Genomic DNA, 23,324 nt, shown 5'->3' on the forward strand with positions numbered 1-23,324 from the left:
TCAAGTCCCACAATGGACAAAAAAAATAAATTTAGGATCTTTACCAATTTGCAAACCACTACCACTAAGAAGACCTGTAAATAGCCCGTTACATTACAGCTAGAAAATGTGTAACAAGTCTCTTTGCAGTGAGGTGCAAGAGACAAGCACCAAAGTCTGCTAAGAGGAGTCAATAGAATGTCAGTAGATGCAAATGAGCTAAACAGTAAATTAGTGGTTGAGCTCCCAAGAAGGTTGAAATTGACATGTGACATAAGAGTTGCCTCCCTATTGTACTTGCTGCTTGATTAATACACCCTACTGTGGAGCCCAGATTATAAAAGTGATGGGTAGCCTGGTGAAGGTGTGTTTTGGGTATACTTCTCTTTTTTTTTTAGAAAAAATATACAAGCTGTGATTTATTCCTCAGGATACTCTTTTCCAAAATCAGATGTTATTAGCATAATGCATAGTCTTAAATAGTAATTGGTTCTTATTTCTTCTCTTTTGCCCCTCCCCTCCCTCTTTTGGTTTAGTTCCATCACTATTTTCTGTAGAGGCTGAGAGACTATGCTGTGCCATTGGCTGCTATTAATTCAGAGAAATGAATAAAAAAGAGGATTTAGGATAAAGCTAGTTATAAAGCTCTTACCTTAAGTCAGCTGGTGTCCTTTCCTTACATTAGTTCATTCATTACTAACAGCAACCCTGTGAGTCAGATGGTGTTAACCTTATTTTGTAAGTGAGGAGGCTGAAACTAAAAAAGTTAAGGAACTTTCCTAGGATTTCTGTTTGTGAGTGAGATTTTGACCAAAGTCTGCTGTGCTGTACTGAGGTCCCTGGTTCCATTTCCCCACTCTAAGGCTTATTAGGCATTTACAATTGTATGGCACTTTAGCTCACACCTGTAATCCTAGCTACTCAGGAGGCTGAGATCCGACGATTGCAGTTTGAAGTCAGCCCAGGCAGGAAAGTCAGTGAGACTTATATCTCCAGTTAATCACCTAAAAGAAGAAAGTAGAGCTGTTGCTCATGGGGTAGTGCACTACCCTTGAGCAAAAACCTCTCAGGGACAGCACCCAGGCCCTGAGGTCAAGCCTCAGGACTGGGTACACACATACTCACACAAATTTGTATAGCCCTAATTATTTTGCATGTAAAAACGAATACTGTATATTGAATACAGTGATTCAGGAGAACATTTTGAATTTTGCATCCTGAGGTATATTTTATTAGTTTTTTCTATGATTGAGGAGCTGGGATTCTAAGGTTGGAGATGCGCTAGGGTTTGGAGCTAAGTGTTGTCACAAAGATTTACTTCCATATTTCCAGAATATGTCTATTTTCTTTTAGTTGATTTTATAGCTGGGTGCCTGTGGCTCATGCCTGTAATACTAGGTACTCAGAAGGCTGAGATGTGAGGATCGTGGTTCAAAGCCAGCCCAGGCAGGAAAGTTCATGAGGCTCTTATTTAAAATAAACTGCTCAGAAAAAGCCAGAAGTGGCTCTGTGGCTCAAGTGGTAGAGCTCTAGCTTTGTGTACAAAGAGGCTCAGGGACAGGACCCAGGCCCAGAGCTCAATCCCCCCCCCAAAAAAAAGGATTTTGTAAACTGCAGATTCAATCTTACCAAATAAATTGCCTTTTTCTCTATATTCAAAAGTCCCATTTCCATAATATGAAATAGCTGTTAGGAGAGGATCATTCAGCATGTTTTCTGAGAGGATCAATATGGGGATTAATCAGAAGAATATAGTTTTTTTCTGTACAAGCCCATTGATTTAGTGCTAACTTGATTTTGCTCCTCCCCTGTTTATGGGGAATGTTTCATCCAGTGGTAGTTAGGGATGTGAGGGATCTAGTTAGATCAGCCAGGTATTAAACAAGTTAGGATGACTGGCTAAGCTCAGCTCTGGCTCACACCTTGTCAAACTATTGAATGATTGATGCTGTTAATAGGATGATCTATGAGTACCAGCTAGGAGACCATGAAAGAAGATAGATAAATCCTGGAGTCAGATTTTCTTCTCAGTGGTGTGGCTAGTCAACTCTGAGTTGAATTAGGAGTATTTTTTTTGGCCCAGAGAGCTAGTTTAGGATGAAAGGTTGAAAAACATATGAGTATTCACAGGGCTGGGCACCCCTCTTGGCTAGTGTCTGGCTAGTTCACTGTCAGTGCTTCCTCATCTGTCAAAATGATGTGATATCTTGTAGATCAGTAAGTAGTTTCCAGCTTAAGCCGGAGTTCAAAGCAAGTATCTGGCTTGAAACCAGCTTGAGGTATTATTTATTCTTCTGGGCCCTGTTTTACTTAGTGTGAAAGACTATTAGACTCGGTTGATTCCCCTACCCCCTCTCCTTTGTTTCTTTCTTCCTTCCCTCCTGTTCTTTCCTTTTTGTTGCCAGGCATTTGAACTCTGGGCCTAGATGTTGTCCCTGAGCTTTTGTGCTCAAGGCTAGATCCCTACTCTTTGACCTACAGCACCACTTCCTGTTTTCTGGTGGTTAAATAGAGATAGGAGTCTCACAGACTTTCCTGCCTGGCTGGCTTTGAACTGTGATCCTCTGATCTCAGTCTCCTGAGGCAGCTAGGATTACAGGTATGAACTACCAGCATCCTGTTAGTATGTGACTTTTTTTTTTTTTTTCCCCCCGGTCAGTCATGAGTCTTGAACTCTGGGACTGGGCCCTGTCTCTTAAGTTTTGCGCTCAAGACTGGCACTCTACCACTTTGAGCTACAATACCACTTTAGGCTTTCTGGTGGTTAATTGGAGATAAGCATCTTATGGACTTGCATGCCCTGGCTGCCTTTGAACCATGATTCTCAGACCTCAGCTTCCTGAGTAGCTAAGTTTACAGGCATGATCCACCAGCGCCTGGCTAGTAAGTAATTTTTAAAAAATAGAATGTTTACAGCATCCTTCTGATAATTGAATGATTGTACTAACTCATGTATCAACCATACTGTATGATTACTGTCAGGTCTGTGACAGCACTGAGTAGAATGCTTTTCCTTTTTAAATCCTACCTGTCCTTTAGGGTTCTAGCTTAGGCCCATTTTTCATTCATTCATTCATTCACTTTTTGTCAGTCGTGGGGCTTGAACTCTGGGCCTGGGCACTGTCCTGAGCTCTTCAGCTCAAGGTTACCGCCCTACCCCTTGAGCCACAGCCCCACTTCCAGTTTTCTAGTGGTCAATTGGAGATAAGAGTCTCACAGACTTTAGTGCCTAGGTGGGCTCTTCAGATCTCAGCCTCCTGAGTAGCTAGGATTACAGGTGTGAGCTACCGTGCCCAGCTTAGGCCTATTTCTCTGATGTGCTGTTTATAGTTTTCTCTGTGAAGGTTTGTTCCTTCATTCATCTATAAATTCATTAAATTTGTAAAGTACCTCTATATGCCAGGCACTGTGCTATGCCTATTAATACCAAGATAGATGTGATCATTGCCCTCAAGGAGTCATAGGCAAGCAGTGGAAGGAAAGATTGACAATTTCCAGAACATGTCACAGGTACTGTGCTTTTAGGGTGTGTGTGTTAGTGGACCCATCAAAGAAAAATGGGCAATGTCCATTGCCAATACCTCCCTCCCACCCCCAGCAATTTTTGGAAGTTCTCACCACTTCAGGTTTTCAAATTAGTAATGGCTTGGGGGTTTTTTGGTTGTTTGTTTGTTTGTTTCTCCCTCCTGTGAGTGTTTCCCTGTAAACATCTGCTAAGTGTTCATTGTTCCCAGGGATTTTCTTTTTTTTTTTTTGGCTAGTCCTGGGCTTGAGCTCAGGGCCTGAGCACTGTCCTTGGACTTTCTCAAGGCTAGAGCTCTACCACTTGAGCCTCAGCACCATTTTCAGCTTTTTTTTTTTTTCTATGTATGTGGTACCGAGGAATCGAACCCAGGTCTTTGTGCATGCTAGGCAAGCACGCTACCACTGGGCCAAACTCCCGGCCCCTCAAGGATTTCCTTTTCCAGGGATTCTTGGTCCAAGTCATCCTTTATGGAGGGACTGAGTCACGTATGACTGAAGTTTAATCTTTTTCTTTTTTTAAGTTTAATTTTTTATGTTTGGCTATTTATTTTTACAATTTATTTTTTCCAGTCCTTGGGCATGAATGCAAAACCTGCATTCTGTCCCTGAATTCCTTTTGCTGACTAGTACTGTTCTACCATTTGAGCCACAGCACTAATTCTAGTTGTTTTCTGAGAAGTTTGTTGGAGAGAAGAGTCTCATAGACTTTTTCTGTCTGAGCTGGCTTTGAATTCAGATCTCACTCAGCCTCCTGAGTAGCTAGGAGTACAGGTATGAGTCACCAGAACCCAGCTATAGTTGCAATGTTTGTTTGGCCTGTAAAATTAATGGTAATGTAGTGGAGAAAACAAAGCCCATTAAGGTAATACACAGTTGACCCAGATTTTTAATTAATTAATTTGTCGGTTATGGGACTTGAATTCTGAGCCTGGGCATTGTCCCTGAGCTCTTCAGCCAAAGGCTATCACTCTACAGTTGTGCTAAGCCCCACTCCCCATTTTTTAGAGGTTAATTGGAGATAAGAGTCTCAGGTCCTTTTGTACCTGGGCTAGCTTTGAACCTTGATTCTCAGATTTCAGGAGTGAGCTACTGTGCCCGGCATGACCCAGATTTTAGAGTGGGAGTAGCACATTTATTTTATCTAATAGATAGCCAGTGGCAGATACTTCCCAAGCTGTTGAATTCTGAAGCTAATACAATAGAAAAAGAGGGCTGAGGGAGCATGCTGGAAAAAAAAATCCAATATTTGTTCTGCTAAGTCCTGGACTACATGTTTCATGTGCATTCTTTATGCTATAGCCTTATAAGGTAGGTACTAGAAAATGGGCACAGGTAATTCATACCTGTAATTCTGGTGACTCATGAGACTAAGATCTGAGGCCCAAGTTCAAAGTGAGCCCTGTGAGATTACTCCTGGTTAGTTAGAAAAAGCCAGAAGTGGAGGTGTGACTCAAGTGGTAGAGTGCCAGCTGTGAGTGGGGGGGGGGGAAGTGAAGAGTTAAATCCCTAGAATGGGAGGAGGGTCGGTGTAGAAGGGGGAGACAGGAGGATTAACACATGTTTTTTTGTCTGTCTCCCTGTGTTTTTGAAAGCCACATTCATCTTTTTATCCCTGATACCTGGTGTAGAGTATGAGTCAATAAGGAAATGGCTGTATGAATGTTTGAGCTTAGTTGCAACCTGTCTGTGCTTAATCTTTGTGAAATGATAGATTAGGACTCAGTGGCCTTTGAGGTCTCTTGTAGTTGTGAATATTCTGGTTCTCAGTAATTTTTGTGTGTGGGGGTGGGTGGGAGATGTCATTGGGCTTGAACTCAACCTGAGTGCTGTCCCAAGGCTACTGCCCTACCTCTGGGCCTGGGTGTTGTTCCTGAGCTCTTCAGCTTAAGGCTACCGCTTTACCCTTGAACTAAGCGCCATTTCCCGTTTTCTGAAAAGTAATTGGAGATAAGAGTCTCAGGGGGTGGAGGAAGGGAAATGGGGACCAAAACATGAGAAAGGGTATCAATATTTGTGAAGTAATGCACCTTCTATCTGGTGAATATAATGTAAACCTATTAATTACAATAAAAAATAAATGGAAAAAGAAGTCTCAGGTCCTTTTGTACCTGGCTTTGAACTTTGATTCTCAGATCTCAGCCTCCTGAGTAGCTAGGATTACAGGTATGAGCCACTGTGCCTGCCTCAGTAATTTGTTTTGTTCTGACTTTTATCAAGCATTTAGTAAATACTAAGGAATATCTGAATGAGTGAAGATACAATTCTTAATAATTTGTATTAATATTGGGATTAGAGAAGAAGTGATCATGGAACAGAGAAGAAAAAAAGACTTAGGAGGGCCAGGATTTGGGCCTTATAGTAGAGTGCTTGTCTTTGATTCCTTGGTACCACATACATAGAAAAAGCTGGAAGTGGTGCTGTGGCTCAAATGGTAGAGTGCTAGCTTTGAGAAAGCCCAAGGACAGTGCCTAGGCCCTAAGTTTAAGCCCTAGGACTAACAAAATGAAAAACCCTAATGAACAACCAACCTCCTATAACTTTGGAGTATAATCAGAGTCTCATACTCTGGAAAATTCCCATTTCCTTTACAGTAACACTCCCCTCTCCCCCCATACACTATCTTCACCTTTGTTTTTTGCAAATTGCTTTTCAGTACTCTTATGATTTAATGACTCATCTACTTCTAGAAGTAATTTAAGGTGCCAATTGGTCAGTAAAGAAGGTAGAAGAGTGTGGAGAAAAGATAGGGAGGGCCAGGAGTGTGTCCTAATGGTAGAGTGCTTGCCTCACATGCACGAAGCTGTTGGTACCATATACACAGAAAAAAAACAGATGTGGTGTTGTGGCTTAAGTGGTAGAGCACTTGCCTTGAGAAAGCCCAAGGACAGTGCCCAACTCTTGAGTTCAAGCCCCAGGAGTGGCAAAAACAAAAATAAAGATAAGAGGAATGTTTCAACTTCTTGAGAGCCGGAACTATCTCATTGTTGTGCCTTTCTCAGTGTCTTACCCGCTTTTTTCCATTACAAACATCTATTTATTTTTTTGTGTTGATCATGGGCTTGAACTCAGGCTCTGGGTGTTGTCTCTGAGCTCTTTTGCTCAAGGCCACTGTATCACTTTGAGCCACAGCTCCACTTCTGGTTTTCTGGTGGTTAATTAAGGATAAGAGTCTCACAGGCTTCTTTGTCTAGGTTGGCTTCGAACTTTGATTCTCAGATCTTGGCCTCTTGAGTAGCTAGGATTATAGCCATGAGCCATTGGTGCCCAGGTTAGAACTCTTTTTGTGGTGGAGTACTGGGGATTGATTTATGTTTGCTAGGAAAATGCTTTACCATTTGAACCACATTCCCAGTTTGTTTGCTTTTAGTTTGTTTTCCAGATAGAATCTCTTGCTTTTGCCTCAGGCTATATGATCCTACCAATTTACCCAGCCTCTACTAGAATGATTAATTCTATAGATAGCTTCATTTTTTTTTTTAAAATGGGAATGTGGTTCTGAAGGTTGAAATTAGGGCCTGGGTTTGCTAGGCAGACACTCTACCTCTTAAGCTATGCCTTCAGCCCTGTTGGTCCCATTATTTTTTTTTAATAGGATCTTGTGTATGTGCCCATGCCTGCCTGGGCCATGATTCACCTATTTTATCACTTGTATAGCTAGGTTGACAGGTGCATACTATCATGTCCAACTATTGATTGAGATAGTCTGATGTTTATGTCCAGGTTGGCCTTGAACTACACTCCTCACAATTTTTGCCTCCTAAGTAGCTAGGATTATAATGTAGGGTACCAGTTCGCAGCTAGCCTCCAATATTTTAGTCCTCAATTTAGCTTTTCCTAGATTCTGTTTCTTTAAATCTTAGGAGGCACAAGAACTGCCAGAGAATGCCCTTGGAGAATGTATGCTCTGCCCACCTGAGCATTCATAGTCTAAAAGCTTTATTCTAGGGAAACCAAGCAAAGACAGTCCATCTGGTATCATTTCTCTTCTTTATTTCTTTATGTTTTCCCTTCATGAAGTCATTTGTTACCTCTCTGCTCCTCAGAGGAAAATCTGCAGGGAAACATAAACTCATTAGTTCCCTTTAAAGTGAAGCTTTCTCAAGAGGATGCTAGGTCAGAGTCTTGGGGCTTTTGGCCCTGGGCAGCTAGGGAGTAACTGGGAAGGGGAAGAAGTAGAAAGTATAAATCTTGTCAACATTTTTGTTCTTTCTGTCCTGTTGGTGTTATCAATAACTGAGTACATTCTGTTACTTAAAAACCTCAAGCGACATTTTACTCCCCATTAACCTTAGAACTTAGTTTAACCTCTCTGAGTTTATCATTTAATACACTGCAAAAAGTCTTTTCTCCTCCTATCTAATGACAACAATAGTGGCTAATTTTTTTTCAATGCACATCATGTACTAGGGATGATAGTAAGCAGTTTATATACATTAGCACTTTCATTAATAAATTATTATCTTCATTTTCCAGATGAGAAAAACTGAGGCTCTGAGAAGTAATTATTCAAGGTTGAACAGCTTGTAAGTGGAGCTGAGATTTGAACCTGGCAAAGCAACTGTGATCTCTGTTGCTAGTATAACACTATAACATGTATTCACTATTTTCAGATGTCACCATATATTTGATATGTATTTAATTATGCAAATTACTTTAGAAAGTATAAATGGAAAAAGACTGCCTCTGCTTTAAAAGAATTTGTGGTATAATGCAAAGGTAGGGAACCTCTTTTGCTGTTAGAGGCCATTTAAGTATCTATAGCATCATTTTCAGGGCATATTAAATGATCCTTACAGGCAGATTGGTGCAGGCAGTCAGTGTCATAGATGTCATAGGTGTTTGTCCCACCATGTACTAACGATTTCACAGGTGTACATTTCCCAAGGGCAGAGGTTCCCCCACCCTTGCTCTAGTGGAGAGAGGAAATCATCAAATTATAAGGTAAAGCCAGATGCAGATGGCTCATGCCTGTAATCCTAGTTACTCAAGAGGCTGAGATGTGAGGATTTCCTTGAGGGGAAAGTTGCTGATTATGATTGTAATAATAGAGTTTAACATAAAATTGTTTAGCACAAATGAATAAAATTGGAGGCTATCTCACAAAGAAATCGATAATCTGACATGCATTCTAAAGAGTAAACAGGAGTGAGCTAGACAGTGAAGGTGAAAAGATAGAAGAGGGTCTTAAGAAAGAAGAGCTTGTTAAGAATAATAGGTGTGGTTCAGTGTAGTTGGTGAAAGAGGTGAGATAAAGTAGCTAGTTGGACCAGAGTATAGAGTACCTGTATGTCATACTAAGGAATTTAGACTTTACTCTGGGGCAATAGACAGTTGTGAAAGTTGGATGATGATGTAGTCAAATTTGTATCTGATAAATGCCACTTTGGCTGCTCCTATGTTTTATTTTGTTTTTTTTTTGCCAGTACTGGGGCTTGAACCCAGGTCCTGAACACTGCCCTTGGACACTTTTTGCTCAAGACTACTGCTCTGCCACTTGAGCCACAGCACCACTTCTCGCTTTTTCTGAGTATGTGGTACCGAGGAATCAAACCCAGGGCTTTGTGCATGCTAGGCGAGTACTTTACCACTAGGCCACACTCCCAGCCCTGACTGCTCCTATGTTAACAGATATGTTCTGGCTAGATTCAAGTTCTAGATACACTGCCTCCTTTGGAGGCCGCTGCAGTTGTTGAAGGCAGGATAAAGAATAAAGTTTGAACTAAGGCAATGTGGCAGTGAAAAGCTTAATGGAGATTTCATAGGTGGGCCAATATGATCAGCACATGAACGGTTCAGATTAAAGTCTTTAGGAGTTCATAGAGGTTAGGATTTGGAGGAAATGGCGTCTGGGTTGGGTCTTTAAGGATGGGTAGAAAAATTTAGGGTATATGGAAGCTAGAATGTATATAGGGAAGATATCTTAGATAAAGAGGAATCTAGAGTGAAAAATAGAATCAGATAGGCTAGGAATTGAAGAACTAAAAAACCAAACTTTAGGTGCCATTGAATTTGAAAAGTTTAATTTCAAAAGCCTCCCAGCTCAGTTGAGCTGGGAGATGTGCATTCTGACAGTGGTAAGAGAGTGGAGTGAGGGTTAAGGTAGGTGACTGCTGCAGCAGTAGGGCAAGCATCTACTTTCATTTTACTACTGAAAGTGTGCTGTCCACATCAGGCCTTACAATTTAGCTAAGTATATCCCATGTCTCTATTGATTTATGATCTTGGAGGTCTGAAAGCTGATTTATTGAACTCTTGGAAAAGTTAAGGAGCTGCTACAAATGGAGGGAAGTAGATTTGTGAACCTTTGGACTTCTTTTGTCATCCTTATCACTCAGGTGACCATAATATCTTACAAGATAGAGGTAACCAGCCTGGTTATTGTGCTATATTCCTATCAGGTTCGGGAGCTAGCTAATCTCTCCTTTCTCTGGGTTTACACATTTCTTTTATATACCAATTGTTATCCTTATAGTATGTTTAATTGCTTGTTTCTTCCCATTCTCTGGACTATGGACAGATCAGGGGCAAAGGTTGGACTTGTTCATCTCTAGTGTTGTAAAATGATGAAGTCTTTAGCTGATCATTCTCTAATGAAGGATCAACTGATGTGAAATTTCCCTGCCAAACAAGTATCGGGGATAAGAATCCAGTATTTAGGACTCTTTGTGATTAACAGGTACTTGACAGTGTGATAAGAGGACATCCCCTGTCAGTAGTGATGGATATTCCTGATAGATGCATATTACTTTGAAAGTTTTTATTGATTTGATTTGGTAGCTTCCAGTTGTAGCATATCTAAAGGCAACTTGCTCTTCTAAATGGTAACTTTGGCGACTTTAAAGGCTAAAGTATTGCTGACTCCAAAAATTTGAAGTTAGACAGCTTTGGTATGAAATCCAGTATTTTAGCATAAAGGCACCTGAAAGTCATCAAAACCAGTCCTGTCATTTTACATATGGGGAAACTGAGGCATGAGGAGATATGCCTATTTGTTGACAAATAGCAAGTAAAGAGCAATGCCTGATTAGAACCTACAGTTGTTTTTCTCTTGAATTAGAAGGGTAGTTGTTGCCTTGAGGCTACTTCTTGGGTTGAAAACTAAGAGTGAATTAACATCTAAATGAGGGCCAAGTGCTAGTGACTCATATTTGTAATCAGAGCTACTCAGGAGGCTGAGATCTGAGGATCGTGGTTTTAAGCCAGCTGAGGCAGGAATGTCCATGAGATTGTTTTTTTTTTGTTTTTTGTTTTTGTTTTTGTTTTGGTTGGTCATGGGGCTTGAACTCTGGGCCTGGGCACTGTCCCTGAGCTCTTCAACTCAAGGCTATAGCCCTACCCCTGGACATGGGCATTGCCTTTGAGCTCTTCAGCTCAAGGCTACTACCCTACCCCTTGAGCCACAGCGCCACTTCCGGTTTTCTGGTGGTTAATTGGATGTAAGAGTCCCACAGACTTTACTGCCAGCGCTGGCTTTGAGCTGTGATACTCAGATCTCAGCCTCCTGAGTAGTTAGGATTACAGGCGTGAGCCACCATGCCCAGCCAGTATAATTTTTTTGTGTGTGCCAGTTCTGGTGTTTGAACTCTGGCCCTGAGCACTGCCCTTGGGCTTTCTCAAGGCTAGAACTCTACCACTTGAGCCACAACACTGCTTCTGTGTTTTTTTCTGTGTGTTACTGAGGAATCTAACCTGGGTCTTTGTGCATGCTAGGCAAGCACTCTATCACTAGGCTAAACTCCCTGCCCTAGCCCATGAGATTCTTATCTCTAATTAAACCACCAGAGAAACAGAAGTGGAGATGTAGTTCAAAGTGATAGAGCTCTAGCCTTGAGTGAAAAAACTGAGGGACATTGCCTAGGCTCTGAGTACAAGCCCCATAACTGACCAAAAAACAAAACAAAACAAATCTAAGCAAATAAGACACAGCATATGAACCAAGTGTCACTGTACTTATCTATATTGTTCTCCTGTGTTGGCAAGCTTTTGGAGAAAAGCACAGTGTCTGTATGTAGCAACAAGATAGTCTTTACTCTTTCTTCTCTTAGCCCACTGTAGATCAGTTCATAAAACTTGTATAAGAAATTATTTGTAATATATATTTATTGACATATTTTATTATCTGTCTTCTGTATCACCTAGTAAGTTTTGTAAGAGAAGAGACTAAACTTATCTTTAATTGAAAGAATAAAGGAAGCAAAATGTATTGGCTATCTTCAAGATGATAAGCATATGTTTGACATTTGTAGGTCAGTGACATGCCATTTTGTTGTTTTGTTTTGCTCACTGGTTAGCCCAGGCTAGCCTGGAACTGGCTGTGTAGCCCAGGCTGGTCTTAAACTTTTGATCCTCCTGCCTTAGTATTTAATGCATGTATCACCATACTAGCTTACATGCCAAGTTTTTTGTTTAATTCCTGAGCCCTTTTTTGGTGCTAATACTGGCGCTTGCATTCTGGGCTGCGTTTTGTTCAGCTTTTTCTACTTCTGGCTGATACTCTACAACTTGTGTTAGCTTCTTGCTGGCTAACAGGAGCTTCTCAGATTTGTCTGTCTGGATTGGCTTTGAACCTTGATCCTCAGATCTTACCCCCCCCCTCTTTTTTTTTTTTTGCCAGTTCTGGGGCTTGAGCTCAGGGCCTAAGCACTGAGCTTGGGCTTTCCTCAAGGCTAGTGCGCTACCACTTGAGCCACAGGACCACTTCTGGCTTTTTCTGTGTATGTGGTACTAAGGAACTGAACCCAAGTCTTTGTGCATGCTAGTCAAGTACTCTACCACCAGGCCATGCTCTCAGCCCCATAAGATCTCACCTTCCTGAGTAGCTAGGATTATAGGCATGAGTTTTAGCTTCTCAAACCAGAACACACTATTTTCAATAATGGTATAGTGTTACTTTTTTTTTTTTTTGTGGATTTAGGTGATAAGAGATTAACCATTCTCTATGTTCAGATAGGCTCTTTAGAGAAGACAGTTTTAGAAGTAGCAGAACAATGTGACTTAGCAGCTAAGGAGAGAACAGTTAGTCTATAGTGTTGGGAAAGAAGGAAGGAATGGGACTCAGAGCTGACTTACTCATTAAAGAAGGTACAGTACCTAGGAGTCCACAATTTCTTTTAAAATTTGGAGAGAATGGCCAGGCACCAGTGGCTCATACCTGTAATCCTAGCTGCTCAAGAGGCTGAGATCTGAGGATTACAGTTCAAAGCCAGCCTGACACTAAAGTCCATGAGACCCTTATCTCAAATTAACCACCAGAAAACCAGAAGTGATGCTGTGGCTAAAGGGGTAGGGTGGTAGCCTTGAGCTGAAGAGCTCTGGGACAGTGTCCAGGCCCAGAGTTCAAGTCCCATGACCGACAAAAAAAAAAATGAAGAGAATGGAGGATATACTTTGGATTATTCATTTTATACCAGTGCAAGGATAAAATGCAGATATATGTATATATGGGAGTGGAGTTTGTTGGGTCACTCAAGTAGAGGATCATGTCGTCTGCGAATAGGGATAGTTTAATTTCTTCTTTCCCTATGTGGATCCCTTTGATGTCCTTTTCTTGCCTTATTGCTCTGGTTAAGGGTTCCAGTACTATATTGAAGAGAAGTAGAGAGAGTGGGCATCCCTGTCTAGTTCCTAATTTTAAGGTGAATGGTTCCAGTCTTTCACCATTTAGTATAATACTGGCAGGTTTTTCATATATGGCTTTCACTATTTTGAGGAATGTACCTCTTATTCCTATTTTTTCTAGTGCTTTCAACATGAATGGATGTTGTATTTTGTCAAATGCCTTCTCTGCGTCCAGAGAAATTATCATATGATTCTTATCCTTAGCTGTATTGATGTGATGTGATGTATTACATTGATTTGCGAATGTTAAACCAGCCTTGCATCTGTGGGATGAAGCCTACTTGATCATAGTGTATGATTTTTTAAATTTGTTTCTGGATTCTGTTGGCTAGTATTTTATTGAGGAGTTTTGCGTCTGTGTTCATTAGAGAGATAGGTCTGTAGTTTTCTTTTTTTGTTGGGTCTTTCCCTGGTTTGGGGATGAGAGTAATATTAGCTTCATAAAATGAGTTTGGTATTGCTCCTTCCATTTCTATTTCTCAGAAGAGTTTCAAGAATATAGGTGTTATTTCATCTTTAAACGTCTTGTAGAATTCCGCAGTGAATCCATCTTGACCTGGGTTCTTTTTGGTTGGCATTTCCCTGATTACTTCCACAATTTCGTTGTAAGAAATTGGTTTGTTCAATTTGTTTACCTCATCGTTGTTCAGTGTGGGTAGCCTATATTTATTTAAGAAATCATCCATTTCTACTAGATTTTCTTGTTTCTTTGAATATAAGCCCTGGTAGTACCTATTCATTATGGACTGAATTTCTTGGGAATCAGTTGTGATTGTTCCCGTGGGGCCTCTAATCTTGTTTATTTGAGTCTCCCCTTTCCTTTTTTTGATTAATCTTGCCAGGGGTCTGTTATTTTGTTGACTCTTTCAAAGAACCAACTTTTTGATTTATCAATTTTGTGTATAGTAGGCCTTATTTCAATCTCTGATATTTCTGGTTTTATTTTTGTTATTTCTGTCCTTCTAGTTGTTTTAGAATTAACTTTTTCTTGCTCATCTAGGTATTTCAGTTTTTTTAAAGGTTATTTACGTGCTCTTCTCCTGTCTTTTTAATATGCGCTCCTAGTGTGATAAATTTGCCTCTTAGAACTGCCTTTGCTGTGTCCCATAAGTTCCTTTGTGATGTTTCTTGATTGTCATTACATTCAAGAAAGTTTTTAATTTCATTTCTGATCTGATCTGTTACCCAGGAGTTATTCCGAAGTGTGTTGTTCAGTTTCCAAGTGATTGAATGTTTTTTGACTTTGACTGCGTTGTTCAGAATTAGTCTGACTCCGCTGTGGTCTGATAGAATGCATGGGATTATATCAGTCCTCTTGTATCTGCTTAAGTTTTCTGTATGAACTATTATGTGATCTATTCTGGAGTGTGTTCCATGTGCTGCTGAGAAAAATGTAAAAAGTTTTGCCGTTGGGTGGAAGACTGTGTATATCTGTTAAGCCCAGCTGGGCTATGGTGTCGTTTAAGTCGATGGTGTCTTTGCTTAATTTTTGTTGAGTTGACCTGTCATTAGTTGAGAATGGTGTATTGAGGTCTCCCACTATGATTGTGTTTGAGTCTATCTTGTTCTGTAATTCTAAGAGAGTTTGTTTGACGAATTTGGGTATTCCTGTGTTGGGGGAGTAAATGTTTATAAATGTAATATTTGGGCATGGATTGTATAATGGCCATCTCTATCTTTATTTACTGATTTTATTGAGAAGTTAATTTTGTCGGAGATTAAGATTGCTACTCCTGCTTTTTTGCCTGGTGCATTGGAGTGGAAAATTCGTTTCCAGCCTTTCACTTGGAATTTGTTTCTGTCTTTGGCAGTGAGGTGGGTCTCTTGGAGGCAACATATGGATGGGTGGTGTTTCTTAATCCAGTCTGCTTCTCTGTGTCTTTTGATTGGATTGTTCAGCTCATTCACATTTAGGGAAATTATGGAGAAGTGGTCAGTGTCCATTGTTGTTATTTATTTTTACTTCTAAGTTTCTTTCTCTTTTTTCCCCCTTTTGTGTTCAGTGAATTATAGATATTTGCTTCTTGATGGGGGTTCTTGATGTTCTACAATTTGTTCTTGATTAATTAGTATTTTTTTGTAACACTGGTTTAGTGTGCACGTATTCATAAAGCTTCTCTTTGGAGTGAAATATTCTTGTTTCTCCCTCAAATGTAAATGCTAGTTTTGCTGGATATATCAGTCTGGTTTGGCAGTTGTTGGTCTTCAGGACATCAGTGATGTTTTTCCAAGCTTTTCTTGCATTTAGGGTTTGCGTGGAGAGGTCTGCTGTAATTTGATTTTTTTCCCCATTGTAGTATAGCTCTTTCTTTGTTTTTGCAGCATTTAAGATCAATTCCTTGGTATTCGGGTCTAGTGTCTTTACTATGATATGTCTAGATGAGTTCCTTCTAGGATCTTGCCTGTTTGGAGTCCTGAAACCCTCAATAATGTAAGTATTTTCCCTTTTGAGATTGGGGAAGTTCTCTGCTATGATTTTGGTGAATAATGGTTGCATTCCTTTGTCCTGAAATTCTGCGCCCTCCTCAATCCCTATTATATGAAGATTAGACTTCTTTTCTGCATCTGCCAGTTCCTGGAGCTCTCTCTGGTGGATTCTGACTGATTTTTCCAAGGTGGCGATTCTCTGTTCCAGCTCTTGTGTTTTATCTTCCGTTCCTGATGTTCTATTCTCCATCTCAGTCAATCTGCTGCTTAATGCCTCCATTTTAGCTTGAAGTGTGGACACTGAGCTGATCATGTCTGCTGTGAGGGTATTAATCTTTTCTTCCATTTTTCTTTTGAATTCGAGGAGCTCTTTGGTGATTTCCTGCTTATGTTCCTGGAATTGTTTTTGGATTTCTGTTTTAATCTCTTTAGTCATGTCCACAATCATCTCCTTGAATAGGGTCATGTTTCGTGTCTCTTCAGGTGTCATTTCTTGGGATGGTGACATCTCTCTCTTCCCTTGGCTCTTGTTTCCTTTTGGGCTTTGCGTGGGACTTTGATTATTTATGTATGTCTTAATTCGTCTTTGTGCTCTCCTAGGCATTGAGAACTGTTGTTGTAGTTTGCTCTGTGGTCGGTAGGTGGCAGTCTTTACTTGGATTGGGACCGGTGGTTCTGGGAATCTGTGTAAACCTGTGGTTCTCGGCTAAATTGATTCCTCTGCTGACTAGGTCAGTTTGAAGTTTATGCAGGTGTTTGGCCTGTTCCCAGAGGCTATATGCTGCTGCCTGACTAGCTCTCAGCCCAACCAGTGGCCTCACAGTGGGTGTGGGTTGGATCTGCGTGCTTCAGTTTCAGCGGGCTGGGTGGATGGTTGGTTTTCCTGCGGTGCTTCCAGGGGTGGGCCCCCGGCCAACGGTCTGGAGTTTGGGAGTTTCCAGGGGCTCTCAGCTGGACCAGCTGGTGTCCGCTCTGTTCCCAGGGGTGGGGCCCAGCTGAGGATGTGGGCTCCAAGGGCGGAGCCGCGCCTTTCTGATTCTCAGAAGGCGAGCTTGGCTACTGGTCTGCCCTTCAGTTCCCTGCTGTGTTTCCGTTGCTTTGGCCAGGAGTCTGTGATTGTGGGGGGCCCCTTGGTGCTGTTTTGCTGGGGATTCCCAGCTTGAGGGTGTCCAGCTCAAGATTTGAGGGGGACAGATGCTGGCTCCTAGACTCCCGCGCACCCCACCCACTGTTGGAAGGCAGGGTCTCAGCGCCCCCCACTCTCCAGATGCATATATATATATATATGTTTGTGTGTGTGAATGTCTGTCTCCCTCCATCCTTTCGCCAGCACCCCCCCATCTTTATTTTCTGTGTGGCTTGAAATCAGAGCCTGAGTGCTGGGTGCTGTCCCTGAGCTCTGTACAAGGCTAGCACTCTACCAGTTTGAGTCATAGCACCACTTCCAGTTTTCTAGTAGTTAATTGAAGGTAAGAGTTTCATGGACTTTGCTCTTTGGGCTGGCTTTGAACCACAATCCTCATAGCTTAGCCTCCTGAGTAGTTAGGATTACAGGCATGAGTCACTAGTACCTGGCATGTAAGTATATATTCCTAATTTTATTTTTTTTACCTAATGGAAGAAAGGGCCTATAAAGGCAAAAGTATCCAGGACCCATCAAAGACATAATATGGCTGTGAGGATGCAAGTTGCCATTAGCTTGGGTGGCTGAAGCCTTAAGTTCTAACATTTGAGCTTTCTCTAGTAAGGTCTGTGGCTCTCTCCCCAACACTTGTCCGGAATTTTACTAGCACTCTTTTCTAAGAGTTACTTCTCTGCTTTCCATCTTATCTGTATCCCCTATAAGATAAAAGAGTTTAGCGAATGATGGGCAAGCAATCTACCAATGAACTATATCACCAGCACTTAATGTTATTTTTGCTGTCTTTTCCTCAAGTCAGGGAGAAAAAAAATCTGGTTTATTTATCTTTGTGTCTCCATGCTTAGCCTAAGACATGCATGTTTAGAATTCAGAGTATCTAAAATTGGAGTGTTTAAATAAATAAGTAAATATATCAAACCTGGAAGCTTCAGAGGTTGAGTATTATAAACAGTTTTTCAGATTTTAGTTTAGCTTTTTTTTTTTTTTTTTTTTTGCTCAGGCCTGCCTGAGCACTGTCCTTGGGCTTATCTCAAGGCTAGGGCTCTACCACTTGAGCCACAGCACCACTTCCAGCTTTTTTTAATGTATGTGGTACCAAGGAATCGAACCTGAGTCTGTCTTCGTGCATGCCAGGCAGGCACTCTACTATTAGGCTAAACTTCCGGCCCCTGGATTTTAGTCTTTTCTAAGTTAGCAAAATTTAAAGAGTTGTGGAAACACTAAAGACAAATGTGGGAAACCAGAAAGATGCTCCATCTTACAGAGTAAAGAGTCAGGTATGGAGGGGAACAATAGAATGGCCATATGTAAAAGAATGAAGTTGAATTCCTGTCATACAACATACACAGAATTAATTTAGATCAAAGACTTTAAAACAGTAAAGCTCTTCAGAGAGTTTTAAGTATAAATCTTTATAACGTAAGTATAAATCTTTATAACCAAGTTAGGCATAGGTCAATTATATAGGTTGGACTTAGAAAAATTAAAAACGTTTGTGCTATAAAAGGTACTCTTTGAAATGACAGAAAATATTTGCAGGTTATGTGTCAGGTAAGGGAATTTATTTCCAATATATATAAAGGAGTTATGCAGCTAAATGTAGTGGTGCACATCAGTAAGTCCATTATTGAGAAGTGAAGGCAAAAGAATTGTGAGATAAGCCTGGTCTATGCAATAAGACCTTGCCTCCGGCCTGGAGTGTGGCCTAGTGATAAAGTGCTTGTGCCTAGCATGCAGGAAGCCCTGGATTTGATTCCTTGGTAATATATACACAGAAAAAGCCAGAAGTGGTGCTGTAGTTCAAGTGGCAGAGTACTAGCCTTGAGCAAAAACAAATGTCCAAGGGCAGTGCACAGGCCATGAGTTCAAGCCCCAGGACTGGCAAAAATACAAAACCAAAAAAAGTCTGTCTCAACTCTCCTCCTTCCCATTGAAGTACTTTATTACTTGGCCACATCTCCGTCCCTTTTTGCTTTGTTACTTTTTTGGATAGGGTACTGAATTTTGTCTGAGGCTAGCTTTGGACCATGACCTCCCTATGTATGACTTCTGTGTAGCTGGGAATATAGGTGTGAATCATCATGCCTGGCCTGGTAATATTGTTTGAATAGATGGATTTTATGGCATGTGGAATCTTTTTTCTTTTTGCCAGTCCTGGGGACTGAACTTAGGGACTAAGCACTGTCCTTGGGCTTTCTTCAAGGCTAGTGCTTTACCACTTGAGCCACAGTACTACTTCTGGCTTTTTCTATGTATGTGGTACTGAGAAATCGAACCTGGGTCTTCGTTCATGCTAGGCAAGCACTCTACCACTAGGCCAAATTCCTGGCCTTTTTTTTCTTTTCACTTTTTTTTTGGGGGGGGGGCGTGAACTCTGAGACTGGGTACTGTTCCTGAGTTCTTCAGCTCAAGGTTAGTACTCTACCACTTGAGCCACTAGTATGTGGATTTTTTTTTTTTTGTTGTTGTTGTTGTTATTTATGGAACCTGAACTCAGGGCCTCGGCTCTGTCCCTATGTTCTTTGGTTCAAGGCTAGCACTCTACCACTTTGAGCTACAGTGCCACTTCAGCTTTTCTCTTTTTATGTGGTGCTGAGGAATCGAACCCAGGGTTTCATGCATGGTAGGCAGGCACTGTATCACTAAGCCACATTCCCAAGCTGAAGGAGGTAAGAATCTTAATGGGGACTTTTCTACCAGGGCTAGTTTTGAGTATGATCTTGAGTAGCTTCCTGAGCAGGTAAGATTATAGGCATAAGCCCCTGGTGCTTGGTGGTATATAGATTTTATATCAGTAAAACTGAAAAAAAAAATAGGTATAGAGATGTATATGGCTGTAGGTGTAATTTGTGAACATGAGTATTGGCATATAATAATAATGCTTCTCAAACTTTTAATATATTTATGAAATACCAATATCTTATTTAGAAAATGCAGATTCTGTCTCATGAGTTCTTGGGTGCAGTCTGAAATCTCCTATTTCACAATAAGATTTCAGGATACTGCTGCTCTTGGCCTGTGCACCTAGCAAGAACATGAATGCCATCAGTTTAAAGAGTTTTCTAGAAGGCAGGAGGATTTGGCCAGAGTCCTGCAGGGAGGCAGAACATGGTTTGGTAGAAGAAGGGGAGGTTAAAGAACCAATCATTATAAAGACTGAGAGATCACAGAGTATATGATATTTGTGAGGAAGAGTGGCCTTCTTTGTAGCTAGTGATATATCATTAGTGGGTCCCTCAAATCTTTTGAATAATTTTAGTCCACGCCAAGCCCTCTCTGGCCCACTCCCTCGGTCCCCAGACTCCTCACCTCCCCGACACTGCCATACCTGGCTGCTTCTGCCCTTTCCCAGGGAATGTCTGCAGGCGTGCCTGTCCTGTGCTACCTTGTAGTGTCAGCCCAACCCAGGGGAGGGACAATAAGCCAAGGGCCAGAGCTAGAAATGGCCCACAGCCCAGTGTTCACCTTTGATTGTTTTCCATCTTTGTGAAATTTCTTCTTGCCCTCTGCCTGGCATTTTTGGTGCATACTCTTTCAAATATGGGCTTATGTGGAGGAACATGTTCATTGGCTATATATAGGCTTTAGGAATTGGTTGTAGGCTCATTAATCAGTACCCCTTTCCCTAAGAGCCTACCTAATTAGCTACCTGGATGATAGACAAGGTACCTTCAGACTGGGTTAGTGCCTAGTCCCAAATGCATAAACTTTTTAATGAAAGAGCAAAGAAAGATGTCTTTCCAGATGGTACAGGTTAATTATAGCTATAGTTTACAGCTTTCCTTTTTTTTCCCACTTAAGCTAGAAAAGTAGTTTAGATGTAATTTAAGTAACCTTTTGGTTCTGGAGGCAAATATTAGAGCCAAATTATGTGACTCTCAACACTCTGTGAAGTGCTAATGATCCTCTTAGCCCCAAATCTACCCTCAAATATTCTAGTTTAAGATATTTTTTTGAAGTTGAAAAGGAGGGAAGTTGGGCCTTAAACATGTAAGTACTAAAGAATACTTGCTGATTAATTCCTTGGTATGTTTCTAAGGCCTCCTCTTTTTCCTTCCTTCCTTCCTTCCTTCTTTCCTTCCTAGTCCTGGGGTGTCAACTCAGGGCCTGGGCACTGTCTTTGGACATGTTTTGCTCAGGGGTTGCACTCTGCCACTTGAGCCACAGCACCAGTTCCTGCTTTTTCTGTGTATGTGGTACTGAGGAATTGAACCCTGGGCTTCATGCATGCTAGGTGAGCACTCTACCACTAGACTATGATCCTGGCCCACCTCTTCTCTTTTCTATGTCAGTTAAGTATAAGAATGTACTCAGTGATTTATATACAGAAACATGGGTATCTTCCAGATGACTACAAAAAGTTGAAGATTTGAACCCTGAACTGAAAAAATTTAGTTGTGTGCTAGAGCAGTGGTTTTATTTATTTATTTTTATTTTGTGGGTCATGGAGCTTAAACTTGGCCTGGGTGCTGTTCCTGAGCTGTTCAACTCAAGGCTACCACCCTATGCTTGCTTCAAGCCCCACTTCCCATTTTCTAGAGATTAATTGGAGATAAGAGTCTTTGGGTCCTTTTGTGCTGGAATGGCTTTGAACCTTGATCCTCAGACCTCAGTCTCCTGAGTAGCTAGGATTACAGGCGTGAGCCACCTCACCCTGTTATTTATTTATTTATTTATTTATTTATTTATTTATTTATTTTTTACCAGTCCTGGGCTTTGAGCTCAGGGCCTGAGCACTGTCCTTGGACTTTCTCAAGGCTAGAGCTCTACCACTTGAGCCTCAGCACCACTTCCGGCTTTTTTCTATGTATGTGGTGCCGAGGAATCGAACCCGGGTCTTCATTCATGCTAGGCAAGCACTTTAACCACTAGGCAAAACTCCCGGCCCCCTCACCCTGTTATTAATTATTATTATTTTTGCAAGTTGTTGAAATCTGGGTGTGGACCCTGTCATTGGACACATTTTGCTGAAGGCTAGCACTCTGCCACTTGAGCCACAGTGCCACTGCTAGCTTTTCCTATGTTGTGGTCCTGAGGAATTGAACCCAGGGCTTGTGCATGTGAGGAGAGCACTCTACCACTATGCTATGCTCCCAGCCAAAGCAATAGTTTTAAACAGAGACATTTTTGTTCCCTTGAGGACATCTGATGAAATTGAGAGGATGCTACAATAATAGACAGGAGGCCGCCCAAGAAAGAATAACTATCTCTCAATATCAGTAGCACTAAGTTTGAGAAACCCTGCTATAAAAAGGAAAGACCCCAGACAGAACAGGAACGTCTCAGGTTTGGAAGGTCATATGGCTAGTTAATGGCAGAGTAGGGCTAATGCTTACTTTCCCTGATCTAATGTTCTGCCTGCTGCCATGGAGCTATTTAGAGTCATATGGCATTAGATGACAGAATAGTTTCTCTAACTTGTAATAATTCTGACTCATCCTAGATATACTAATTTTTTTTGGCCAGTTGTGGGGCTTGAACTCAGGGCCTGAGCACTGTCCTTGGACTTTTTCTCAAGGCTAGAGCTCTATCACTTGAACCACAACACCACTATGAGCTTTTTTTGTACATGTGGTACTGAGGAATCAAACCGGGGTCTTGGTGCATGCTAGGCAAACACTCTACCACTAGACCAAACTCCAGGTCCCTAAATTGTTTTTATACTTTGTAACTTTGTTTCCTTTTTTCTTTTTTTTGCCAGTCCTGAGGCTTGAACTCAAGTCCTGAGCTCTGTCCTTGGACTTTCTCAAGGTTAGAGATCTAAGACTTGAGCCACAGTACTGCTTCTGGCTTTTCTAGGTATGTGGTACCAAGGAATCAAACCCCGGTCTTCATGCATGCAGGGCAAACACTCTACCACTAGGCCAAACTCCCAGCCCCAGTAACTGTTTCTTCATGTTCATGTTAGTCCCTTTGCCTGAAACATATTCCGCTCTGTTCTTCATCTGAATATAATTCCATCTCCTCCATGAATCCTCAGAATGGATTGAAAGCCACTGTTTTCTTCCATAACTAGTCTTTGTCAATAATACTTTTCTGTTTATAGCATACTGGACTATGAATATCATGGGAGTTAGGACTTTACTACTCTTTGCTCTCATTTCCTAGCAGCACAGCATATATTCAGCCATAGGCAGAGCCAAACTAAGTAGATAGATGGAAGACATCAGTGTGAAATAGTGTTGGGAAAGGCTTTAGAGACATTGTAAGATAGGAAGTTTCCCTTGGTTCCTCTGGTGTTGATGAATACATAAGCACTTACATTGGTCAGGGACAGTTCTATGTCAGTAACAGATTTTTCTGGTGATGTCTTTCTACAGGTTGATATGTCAGACCTCTCCCCAGAGGAGCAATGGAGGTAAGTGGGCAGTGTGGGCCCTATAAGCTGGGAACTTCAGGTTAAATCCAGCTAATAGAATTAGATTACTTTTTCTGTGGGTGCTAGTAATTTATGATTGCAGGATAAGTCCTTTGGATTCTTTCTAAGATTCTAGTTTGTCCTTGTTATCAGTTCCCTCAGTCCTAGAGAATAGTAGGTTATGACACCAAGCCATCCATTTGGGGTTGAATACCATTTTGCCATTTACTAGCTACATGACCTTGTGACAGTTACTTAGCTTCCCATTGCCTAAGT

At 41.2% G+C, this 23,324-nt stretch overlaps 1 protein-coding gene across 1 annotated transcript in view; it reads left to right on the top strand.

Moving 5' to 3' along the window:
• Rnf121 (ring finger protein 121) overlaps positions 1-23,324 on the top strand; it is a 62,709-nt gene that overhangs the window by 2,502 nt on the left and 36,883 nt on the right. Inside the window, exon 2 of the mRNA XM_090348347.1 lies at positions 23,011-23,048. Within this exon, the coding sequence (XP_090204473.1) occupies positions 23,011-23,048 (38 nt within the window). The remainder of the gene's footprint in view (positions 1-23,010; positions 23,049-23,324) is intronic.

Source organism: Megascapheus bottae, chromosome 16 (genome assembly GCF_031878675.1).
Source record: "Megascapheus bottae isolate mThoBot1 chromosome 16, mThoBot2.hap1, whole genome shotgun sequence".
Lineage (NCBI taxonomy): Eukaryota > Metazoa > Chordata > Mammalia > Rodentia > Geomyidae > Megascapheus > Megascapheus bottae.